General features: G+C 56.2%; 1 protein-coding gene across 2 annotated transcripts; it reads right to left on the bottom strand.

Annotated features, from left to right (window-relative positions):
• Positions 1-628: 628 nt before the first annotated feature.
• HAGHL (hydroxyacylglutathione hydrolase-like) lies at positions 629-10651 on the bottom strand. 2 transcript variants are annotated; one of them, XM_019541887.1, is made up of 9 exons: positions 10612-10651; positions 10285-10420; positions 8182-8246; positions 6352-6469; positions 5172-5280; positions 4752-4855; positions 3893-3994; positions 3639-3718; positions 629-3236 (listed from the first exon to the last, which is right to left on the bottom strand). In XM_019541887.1, exons 2-9 carry the CDS (start codon positions 10387-10389, stop codon positions 2828-2830), a joined length of 1092 nt encoding a protein of 363 aa, XP_019397432.1. In that variant the 5' UTR covers positions 10390-10420; positions 10612-10651; the 3' UTR covers positions 629-2827. The 2 variants fall into 2 exon arrangements, with proteins under 2 accessions (XP_019397432.1, XP_019397433.1); XM_019541888.1 differs by having other exon boundaries at positions 2985-3241.
• Between the last annotated feature and the right edge of the window lie 665 nt (positions 10652-11316).

Here is an 11316-nt window from a genome sequence, read left to right as displayed (position 1 = left end):
TCCTCCTTTCTCCCTTTCTTATAAATGGGGACCACATTACCTAGTTTCCAATCTCCAGGCACCTGGCCCATGGGCCACGATCGCTCATACAGCCAGGCCAAGGGCACAGCAATGACCCCCGCCAGCTCTCTCAACACCCATGGGTGGAGGGCATCAGGGCCCGCAGATTTGAAAACATCCAGCCCTTCCAGAAGATCCCTAACTACATCTGTGCAGACCTGAGGCCTGGCAGTGCTATCCCCGAGATTGCCCCTACCTGTGGTGGGAGAGCTGTCCTGGGCCCTGTCCAAGAAGACAAAGGCAAAGAACTTGTTAAAAATGTTGGCTCTCTCGTCTGGCGTAGCCACAAGATTACCAGTGGAGTCTAGCAGGGACCCTATATTACCCGGTGCCCTCTTACTCCCAGTGTATTTGAAGGACTTTTTGTTGTCCTTAATCCTGGTCGCTAGCCTGAGCTCCACCCCCACCTTGGCCTTCCTAATGGCCCTCTTACACTCGTGGGCCAAGGAGGAGGTGATAGCCCCTCCCTTCCCCCGGGCATACGCCTCCCTTTTGGCCCTCGGGCATTCTCAAATGCCTTTGCTGAGCCGTGGGGGTTGGAAGCGAACGCCAAAAAACATGCTAAATGTAGCTATTGCACTATAAAATTAACCCAGTGACCTACATTTTGTTTCTTACCCATTTCCCAAAGCTAGAAGAAATGCAGAGGCAAAACAAAGGGGTGCATGCTCATGGCCCGGCCGTCAAAAGCTATCTAACAGCTCATACAGACCTGCCTGAACTAACTCTGAAATACCTACGCTCAGTTCCTAGCAGGAGTGGAGGTGCTGCAGCAGGCAGCAGAGCCCAGGAGAATCACCCAGGCTTCCTGGCCGGTTCCTGAGCTGCATGCTGCTAGATCCCCACTAATTAGTACCTAATCAAGTTCAGGTGAGTGTCATGTGAGTCGCAATCACAGCTTTGAGTGCTGCATGGACTTTCATCAGCTGGGAGCGCTGGGGTCACATTCAGGTGCCAGCTACGTGCTTGGCAGTGCACGGTCAACCTTCAGCAGTACAACCTGTGCATAAAGACTAACTTGCCTCTCAAGCCCTAAAAATGGTGCAACTCTAGTGGCAAATATTAATTTTCCCTTCCTGTTTAGCAACAAGTGACACCCAGCGCAACTGTCGATTTAAAAAGCCAAATATAGTGGTAGAAAAATCCGTCCATTAACCAGGTGATAATGCGTCTTCCAGCTCGGTGCAACCAAAAACACAAGCCAGCCACTCACACAGCTCTATTCCAATGCTAGAAACCACCAAGTGGAAAAAGACCATGTTTAGAGGTGTTATGTGATGGAAGTATTAGGCCTAATTCTGCATCCCCCGTTCTCATTTACAACTGCGCAAGCAGAGGAGAAGGCTCCCACTTTAGTGAGCAGCACACACTGCTCAAGTGACCGAAGGAAGTGATGTAGGTCCCAGGTCCCCTGCTAACAAGTCTGGGTGCGTGAAACATTGCGCCTTGATCTTTGGAGTATTTCCAGCCAAACAAGACCACACTAATTCTCACAGCTATTTACACCCCCCCCGCCCCTCCCCGGCCCTCACTTCAAGAAAGGCCACGTGGCTCGTTCTGGATTTTGAACACCAGCCTTTCTGGTGCTTTCATTGCTAGTTTAGAAGTGTGGCTAACTCCAACAAGCCCACGCCAAAAGCAAAATCTGGCCTTAGAAAAAGCTGACGCTGCCCAATAAACGGTGACTCATTTACAAGGTTGTTCTAGATTTCTTCCACCCATTTCACCATGCATTTGAAAGAGGCCTCTCTCCATGTCCATGGTAGGAGAAAAGGAGCAAAGCAGCCCCTGCCTTTTACCCTGAGGGCCTGAGCCCCTATAGACCCATAGGGCCTTAACAGGCAACTAATCCCACTGTTAACTGCACACAGTCAAGCACTGCAGAAGTCTTGGGGATCAGGCTTCCAGGCTGTAGTTGCCCCCTATCAAGACAGATGGACAGGAAAGGGCATGGGGAGGAGAGAAGCAAAGACTGAGGAATGAGGGCAGTGGCAGTCCGTCAGCCTGGCTTCTACCGGGAAGCATGTTGCAGGGTTTAATCTCTGTGGAAGGCCACGCTACGTAAATCACTGCTCTGTAAATCCTGAGAACATCCTACCTCTGGATTACTGAAAAGCATGGGGAGCTGCTGCTGAGTGAGACAGATACTGGCTAAATACTCTGCCAAAAGACAAGTCCATTCCCTTTCAAAGCACTCATCCTAATAACCTCACTGCTGGATTTTGCTTTTTCTGGTTAAAAGGCATACTTTGAAGTCTTGCCTATCCCTCCTATTTACTGCCTGCCACACTCAAAGGGCCAAACCTGTTTTATCCTCCTCTTCATCTATAAGCAGCCATCACCTTACAATCCAATAACGGTTACTTTGATCACATTTTACTGTTCTGAAGACGACTGCGTCTTCCCTTAACGCTGAGAAAGCAGCAAGCTGCAGCCGCAGCACTTCTGAGCCTGGAATCAGGTTGGAAAAAGCACTCTAGAAAGAAAAGGACAAAGGCAACCTAGTACTGAGCAGAACTGATTTTTCCAATGCTGCATCCGTCCACCGGCCAGCCTGGCTCCATGCAGTCTTCCTTGCCCCAATGATCGCTTGGAGGATTAGATTCAAAATGCCCTTCAGAAGCTGGGTAGCAGCAAGACGCTTAAGACTTATGAAAAACGGGCCCATCACAACCCTAAATACACCCATGTACATCTACATATGATTCGTCCCATGTCCTACAAACCCACGGTCTACTAAAATGCAGCTAGTTTTTAAAGCACTCACCTAAACGGCAGGGCTACGAGAAGCAGTTACAGCTGGGGGGGAGATGGATCGACACAAAGACTCGGACCGAGTCACGGACCAGCGCCCTCGTGCAAGGAAGCCCCGCGTGTCCGATTCGTCTAGACCGGATGCAACCCTTTGCAACGCGCCGCGGGGAACTCCCTCCCATACGGCACTGCCTCTCGACAGCACAGACCCTACGTTCCAGTGGCTCTCAAGCGAAACGGCGGGAGCGACCCAGCGGCGTTTCACTTCTTCTCCAGGAAGGGGCTGAAGAGCCCCCACTCGAACGCCAGCATGGCCTGGGGGTTCAGCCGCTCTTTGGGCTTCTTGAAGTTGTCTTTTTCCGTGCGGAGAGCGCGCAGCACGTCCACCGGATCCGTCTTGCCCGTGAACTTCTGCACGGCTTCTTCCCTGCCAGGGAAAGGCCATTTAGGGTGCTGCAAAAGGTACAGCAGCTCTTAGTGGCCTTGCTGCAAGTCTGGGCAGGATTTTGGCCATCCGTGGCTTCCCCCAAGGGGGATGGGGGCAAAGTCTGCCTGGGGCTGGTCTCTCCCCACTGCCCTTCAATGGAGGGAATAGGCAACCAGCAGAGAGGGTGCAAACCTCTGTAGACAGGACTAGGCAGGGATGAGATCTCGCAGAGGTGAAGAGACCTGAGAGAAGCCCCCTGCCCTAGCCTCATGCTTTTCCCGCTAGCAAGGCGGCAGGGAATGCCGCCTTTGATCTCCCTTCCCCTACAGCACACGTCACCCGAGGGCTAAACCCAAGCCAAGCCCCGAGGCCGGGCAGGGGACCACGCGCTACTCACGAGACCCGCAGGAAGGGGTTGTACTGGAACTCCTCCTGCAGCGTGGAGGGCACCGCGGGCAGGTCCTCGTCATCGCGGCGCTGGGAGGAACCACAGGCTTCATCAGGCCCCGACCATCAAGCTCCCGCGCGGGAAGCAGACGCAGGTGCCGAGAGATGCCCTAACCCCACGGTGACAGGTGCAGAGGCAGATTGGAGGGGAAACTCATCTAGTGCTCACCACCCCCTCCCTGCTCGGGGGGAGCGGGCGCTTACTTTGGCCCACGCGAGTTTCTTCTTCACGTTTTCGTTCTCTGGCTCCACCTTCGAGGCGAACTTGAGGTTTCGGACGGCGCATTCGTGCCCGCAGAACACCTTCTGCAGCACAAAAGGGACAGCACAGCCTTTGCAACGCCCACGTCTCTTTAACGCGCCGGGTTTGGCTCCGAGCAACCAGCACGTGCTGGAGGCAGGCTGCCTGAGCCAAGCCGCGGGTGGGACGGTGGCAGGCGGGGTACGGGCCTCTGCCCGGGATCTCTAGCCAGCGCCCCTCCGGCGAGGACACGACGGAGGACAGGAGCTACTAGGAGAGCTCTGGGCTTGGTGCTCAGTCACAGAGCACCTCGGGCTGCCTCGCGGACGCAGCACTATGCCCTCAAGCCAAGGACAGGCCTGGGGCCCTGGGGCAGGTCGTAGCCGCTGGGCTGGCTCGTGCCATGCAGGAAAGGTGCTGCCGAGTGGCGTCGCCGCTCCCAGAGACGGGCCAAACCAGCTGGCAGGTGCACGGGCTGCATCACCAGGAAAGCACTCGGGTTTCCAAATCCCAGGGGTTGGCGAGACGCGCCTGGAGCGCAGAAGCCGGGCGGCCACCCCCTCTCAGTGCCAAGCCTCTTGAGTGCTTCTCCCTCCCGTGGGCATAGGCACCTTCTTCCTGGGCAAGGGCCCGGCGTCCTCAGGAAGGGCCGTGGGACAGCGTGTCCAAGTGACACGTGGCAAGGAGAGCCGCCAGAAGGAGCGAGGCTCTCCAAGGTGACCAGAGCCGCCACGGGACATCCTTGCCTGCCTGCGCCAAGAGCCAGGCGGAGACGGACCGACCGAGCGCGCGCGCGCAGGCTGCCGCGGGGACCACGCTCACCGTCTCCTCCGGCAAAGCCGCCAGGACATCCGTCAGGTTTTTGTACATCTGCTCGGCCGTCCCTTCGAAGAACCGCCCGCAGCCGCCCACAAACAAGGTGTCGCCTGGGCAGGGAAGATAGAGCTCCCCCGCTTGAGACGCTGCGTCTCCCCACGCCAGCAAAGGAGGTGGGAAGCACGCAGGCAGAGAGAAGCCGGGGTGCTGCCATGGCCATCTACCCCACGCTGTCCCCCTGGGCCGAGACCGGGGACTCGAGGACCTGGGTTCAAGTCCCAGTTCCACCCCAGGCTCCTTGTGCAGCCTTGACCAGGTTGGTTACCCCTCTGTGCCCCGGTTCCCCATGGGTACCATGGGGGTGATGCTTCCCTACCTCACGGGGGTGCGAGAGGAGTTGAGATACTCCGGGTCAAGGGCCAATACCTGAGAACAGCGCCGGCGCATCCGGAGAGTTATCTTCCCACATGAAGTAGCACGTGTGACCCGACGTATGGCAGGGGGTGAAGAGGCATCTCACATTAATGTCCCCAAACTGCAGAGGCAAAGAGTCAGTCAGGGCAGGCAAAGCACAGCCCAGCTCTTATTTCTGGTTACTATTTGTATTGGTGTAGCCCGGATCATGGGCCAGAAGCCCTTGGTGCCGGTCCTGGTCCGGAAGCACGTGGGAGCCGGTTTCTCAGAGTGGAGTAGTTCGTGGTTTGGCCCAAACCACGTTTGATGAGCCATGCTGTCCCTCCCTCCCTCGCTGACAGCAGCTACACGGCCTGAGCAAGAAACAGGCCACCAAAAGATGAGGAGGGAGAGATGAGAGACTTCCCGTGGACAGGCACAGAAGAACAGGCTCCTGTTCCCCTACCAGCAATGCCAACAGACACGGGGCAACCAGCTGAAATTATGCTCAGCTGCACGTGGCAATCTCCCTCGTCCCAACGTTTCAGAGCATTGCAGATACTCAGATTCGCGGGCAGGACTACTGCGATGGGGAGATGGTGATTAAGACTGGAAAGCGCCTGTCTTTCTGTCCCTATAGGACATGTAAAACTCAGCTATACGCGTCATCCACATGATCTGTTCTGAGCGGAGACAGGCTGCAAAATCCTGATGCAGACCCAGCTGGATCTCCCACCCGGAGAGACGGGGATGGTTCATGAAATGCAAATGGACGCACAACTTGCAAACAGCATCTCCAAGCAAAGCTTTGCAATGTATGCCGGCAGCTCAGCCCCCGCTGCCCCGGTTCCCCTGGTGAGATGCTGCCACCTATTGACACTGGAGAGATTTTCGCTGCCACTTTTCATCATCATCCGACCTCCTGCAATGCAGGAGATTCCCATGAACACAGGATCCTGCACACACCTACACAAAGATGCAGTCAGCAGCAGAGCAGGTGTAGCCCGGCCTGTCTCACTGCCTCCCTCCTAAACACGGGTTCACACCAACAGAAAAAGCAAACGTATTCAAAATAAGTGCACAGCGGGTTCAAAAATAAGCCCCTTCCCGTGCTCGCACCTTCTCTGCAGGCAGCTGTGTTCGCTACGGTTTGCAATGAGCTCCGAGGTCCCCACCCCATGCAGAAGCTAAGCTACAACACGCCCCAACGTACCTTTAACACCTCGTTGTGAGTCACCTTGTTCGTCAGCGCCCCGATCCGCTCGTCAGCGCCGTATACACGCAGGTCTGGATACAGCTTGGCCAGCTCCTCGTTCCCTCGGGCATGGTCCCTTTTCAGACAAGGAGGGAGATTAGCACCTCTGCAACAGACTCTCGGTGTACCGATACCCTAGGGATGACGGATCCCTCTCCACGCAGCGGTCAACTCCGCCTTGCTAGGGCACAGGCAGCACGACAGGCACAAAGCATGTTTTGTGACATGAAAGATACTGTGCTCGTGGTTTCCAAGCGTGCAATCAGCTCTGGGACATGGCACTTCCTCCATGTTCATGCACAGAAGAGGCAATGGTTTTGGACTCAGCCCTGGGAAAGACTAAGCGTGCTCAGCTCCCAACAACAGGTCGTGTCACGTTGATGCGACGACCCTCGTTGACCAGGGATGTGACATACCTGCAGTTTAATAAGGCTTTTGGCACTGTCTCACAGACCCTTCTATGCAGCAAGCTGGAGGAATGGGGCTAGCCAGAATTACCATTTGCTGCATATGTCCTTGGTTGAACAACCCACAAGCAACGTGAGCTATAAATGGGTTGATGTCAGACTGGCAGGAGGCCTCAAAAGGGTTCCCTCGTGAATCTGCTCTGGATCTGCTGTTTAATATGTTTTATTAATGACTTGGATGCGGAAAGAGAATCCACTGATCGATCCCGCAGATGACATGGATCTGAGAGGAGCTGTAAAACACTCTGGAGGCCAGGATTCACATCCAAAGGGGGCCTGATTAGGGGCTGCGGACAACAGGACAGCACTCATCCAAGACTAACACAGCGTGCTACACAGAGAGGACAAAAACAAACCTTAGATGCACAAATAAAGAACAGGAGATAGATAACTGGCTGGGCAGGAGCACTGCTGAGACGATGCTGCAGTAAAGGAAATGCAATGCTGTGCTGCACTGATGCAGAGAGCACAGGACATGGGAGGTGGCCAGTCAGCACTGGCTAGGTCTCAGCTGGAGCACCAGGTCCAGTTCTGGGACCACCTATGTATGATGTAGCATATCGTGCGCCCAGTGTAGCATGTAGATATACTGCAAGTTGTAGGATGCGGTGACAGAGGCAGACCAAGAGGTAACAAAGCTGACAAAGGTCAGGAGCTCCAGTTAGACAAGAGAGGCCTCCAGGATCCAGTATGTTCAGTCTGCAAAGAAGTTAAAGGAGAGAGGGGCTTGCTGCAGGAGAACGGGGGGTTAAACTGCAGGTGTAAAGCAGATCTCCGGCGACTCTCCCTCCCTGTCAAGAGCTGTAGGACTGCAGACTGAGCTGCCCAAGGACGCTGTCAAACCTCCTTTGCTGGAGATCTCCAAGCAAAGCCTGGACAGATGTGGCTGGGATGAGTCAGGAACAGCCCATCCTTTATCCGTGCAAGGGCTGGACTAGATCGGGGGCGGCATAGACACCACAAGCGACACAGGCGGCCCCTGCAAGTGGCACATGGTGGATCGGAAGCATAGCAGGGAGCAGAAAGCAGAGCAGCGTATCAGGCAAGGACCGTGGGGCTGGGAGAAGACAAAGAAGCCATCAGGCAGGGGACTGGAACTGGAGTGAAGGGGACAGGGCTGATGTGTGGCACACCTGCCAAAAAGGTTGGCAGCCCCGACTGGAGTAGACGATCCCTGGGGATCGTCAGCCTCCCAGGACCCAGGCCTTTCATATGGCAGAGTGCTGCTCTGTCGTGAGAGCAGAGATTTGGGCAGACCCACCTCTAACCCCAAGCCCCATGAGACAAAAGGCTGCAAAACATCCCTCCCCACGGCACTCACCAGTGGTGATGGGTGGTCAGAATGGCCTTCAGGGCTGCACCTTCCTTCCTGATGATTTCCAGCAACTAAAATGAGAAATAAAGTCATTCAAGAACAGAGGAAAGTCAGACGCCCGTGAGCCATCCTTGCAGAGCCTGAACCACATCTGCTCTGTGCAGCACCAGCATCACTGTGCCGGTCCCATGCACCAACTCTCAGAGACTCTGGATCATAGGTGATGGGTTCGTGCTAACAGTGCCAGGCTGCAAAAGAGCATAACTACGCCCTGGTATGTAAAGGACTAAGCATATCTATAAAGGGCCACCATTGCAGGAATCGAGGGGCAGGCTTTCACAGCAGCTTCAGCTGGGAAATGCATCATAGTTTATCAGTCCAAAGGTGAATCGGTACACGGGTGGCGCTGATACTGCAAGAAAACATAGCAATGGACGTGTGCTTTGCCCTTGAACCGGAGCACAGAGCACACCGCCCTGGGCGCAGCCCCGGGAACATCACATAAAGCAACTTGCTCCACGCGGGAGGTTGCACAAACTCTCGCAAGCCGCCTCGCTGCAAGATCCGCTCCGTGTGAACGGACACATCAGGCCCGGGGAACGCACAGTCTTTGTCAGTGCATGGCTCTGCAGGCGCAGCTCCAAACAGGCACCCCGTTTGAACCCTTCCCAGCGCAAACGAGAACAGAGCCAGCAGGGCAGATGTGCACCTTACAGTCCGACTTAATTACAGATCAATACAGTTAATTTAGTATAGTCTCCTTTAGTCTACGGGGGCAAATCTATCCTGCCTTCAAGCTAACACAGCGAACTGCCTCTTGGTCAGAGAGACACTGTTGTTTCAAGTGACCAGTTCCACGTCCCCTTTTGCAATTGCATTTTATGGTCCACTTCTAGACATCTGCAAACCCCTCCCACGCCACTGAACGCTTCTCCAAGGTGGGTCAGTCCAGCGGGGGTGGGAGAAGGGGCACTTTTTAAAGCCAATGTAATGTTCCCTGTCAATACCAAATCTTCCAGGCTGACCCTGATCAGACTTCAGGTTTATGAAATCGGTAAGATCTTTCCGAGCCAGCATCGGTCGCTGCCGAGATGTGCCAGTTTACCTCAACACAGGCAGCACTCGCTGTGGAGGAAGGGGCAGGCGGCGCGGGGCTGTAATGGGAGCCCAGTGCCCACACTGAACTGCCCATTGGGTGCAATTCAGTGCAAGCACGGAGCAGGCCGCACAGATCGGCATCGCTGCTCTAAAGCCACTGGCAAGTCGTTCAGGGAACGAAGCAGCTGGGAAACCCCAGGTCACAGGTGCCGATGACGCCGGGGGGCTTAAGATGATGGACACGTGGAAAGTTTTACACGTTGCAGGTGGCAGCGCTCTTCCTGGCAGGGACCACGGCCCTCAAGCCCGCACGTACTCGGCGCCTCTGTGTACTCGGCAGCAAAGCAGGCAGCCCGGAGGATGCAGCCACGCTGGCTCGGATGCATTTCACCGTCCCAGCCGTTCTCCACCTTCCTAGACCCGAGGCACCCGGATAGACTCGGGGCCCCCCTCGGAAAATGCCAGCTCTTGGTTTCTGCTCTTTTTCTCGCCGACAGGAAAATAACAGAGCAGCTGTTCCTGTTGCAAAGAGTTCAGGAGGACCAGGACTACCGACTTCTACGCGACATCTCCGGGAATCGCGTCTGCACGCGTAGCGGCGCTGACACTGCGCGGGCACCCTCGAAAGGGTCTCCGGCTGAGAACCACTGCGCTACCCCCTCGCCCTGCTTCAGTGCGAACGCGGGACCCTCGGGCCTGGCTTCCCAGCACCCCCGGGGAAGAGAACTGACCCCACGCGCCGTTTTCTGCTCAGCGTTTAAAACCAGGTTTGCTTGCTCTATGAGAGGACTATAAAAAGGCTGCCCCAAAACCTAGCCCTGGGCCATGAACCCTTAACAACAGCATCTTTAGCAACAGGCAGCTGGACACACACCCGGTTCCCGACTAGCTCTGTACCCCCCACCCAGGGGCTGACTATAAATGGGCCCGCCGGCTCTGGATTCGAACTCGAAGCCCTATGAAATCCTGATTCAAAGCAATGGGTCCACAAGCAGCGGGAGGCCGAGTCACCCTCTTGGGAGCGGCAGCGTCCACAGCGACCGCCTCCTTGGTGCTTTCCTCAATGACCAGGTACATGTAGTTGTCTTCCAAGATCGAGATCACCTTGACCTTCATGGTGCGCGGAGGGCGAGGCCGAGCTCACGGGCTGCAGGGGAAAACCAAGGGCATCAGGTCAGGCTGCCGGGCACCGCTGGCTGGGCACAGCACCCGTGCAAGACCTCGCCGCAGCCTGTGCCCACCCCCATGCACCTACATTCAGGCCCCCCCCCCGCACCTGTGCATAGTCCCCTCTGCTCACATGCAGCCCTCCCCACCCCCCCGCACAGCCCCTCCTACCTCCTGCCGCCAGCCCCAGGCCGAGCCGCCTGCGCAAGCCCCGCTCCGCCCCGTCCAGCCTCCGGCTCCTGCCCTGCCCCTTCCCCGCCCCCGCCAGCCCAGCAGGCAAATGGAGGCCCCGGGGCTGAGCCATGCATCCCCGGGCAGCGGGAGCCCCCGGAGCCCCTTCCTCCAAGGCTGCCCTGGCCAGGCAGGGAAGCAGGACGCGGGTCCAGGGCACCCCGACATCCTTTCCAGGGTCATTTCTCAAGCCTTTCCGGGGTCTTCGCAGTCAGATGGCTCCGGTCCTCTCTCTTCTGCAGTCCAAAAAAAGTCCAGCACCACTTTTCGGCCCCTGCTGCCCATCGCCTCTATTGCGCAGTTAACCAGTAACTAGCACGGGGCGTATAGACCGGCAGCAAGTGCAAAGTCACAGACCTGGCCATGTGTGCAAAGTAATTCTCTCCCTACAGGAAGGGCTATCCTGCTGCAAAGGAGACAAAGTGGCTATAAAGCTCGTGCTTGGAAATGTGGAGCAGCTCTAGGGCTGGTTTCGCTCCAGCTGTGACTTGAACTTGCAGCCAGGCCCACAGAGCTGGGATTTTTTTCTAAAAAAGGCCGAGAGGGGTTTTAGCAGGAGCCTGATGGGGTCCAGCCCTGTGCTTCTCATCCACAGAGGCTTGAACTGGAAGTCGAGGGACTCCGTGCCCTCCTACACCCAGGGAC

The sequence above is a fragment of the Crocodylus porosus genome, unplaced genomic scaffold (assembly GCF_001723895.1).
Source record: "Crocodylus porosus isolate Cpor-Errol unplaced genomic scaffold, CroPor_comp1, whole genome shotgun sequence".
NCBI classification, from domain to species: Eukaryota; Metazoa; Chordata; order Crocodylia; family Crocodylidae; genus Crocodylus; species Crocodylus porosus.
Note: the sequence above shows the minus strand (reverse complement) of the source record. Positions and strands in the feature narration are given on the sequence as shown.

Excerpts from the sequence above, each read along its gene's own strand:
- HAGHL (XM_019541887.1), bottom strand. The coding sequence starts at position 10,389 with ATGAAGGTCAAGGTGATCTCGATCTTGGAAGACAACTACATGTACCTG. Across the intron at positions 8,247-10,284 it reads ACGCTGCCGCTCCCAAGAGG|TTGCTGGAAATCATCAGGAA; the intron begins GTGACTCGGCCT and ends TTCTCATTTTAG. Across the intron at positions 3,995-4,751 it reads CGGCTTTGCCGGAGGAGACG|AAGGTGTTCTGCGGGCACGA; the intron begins GTGAGCGTGGTC and ends TTTGTGCTGCAG.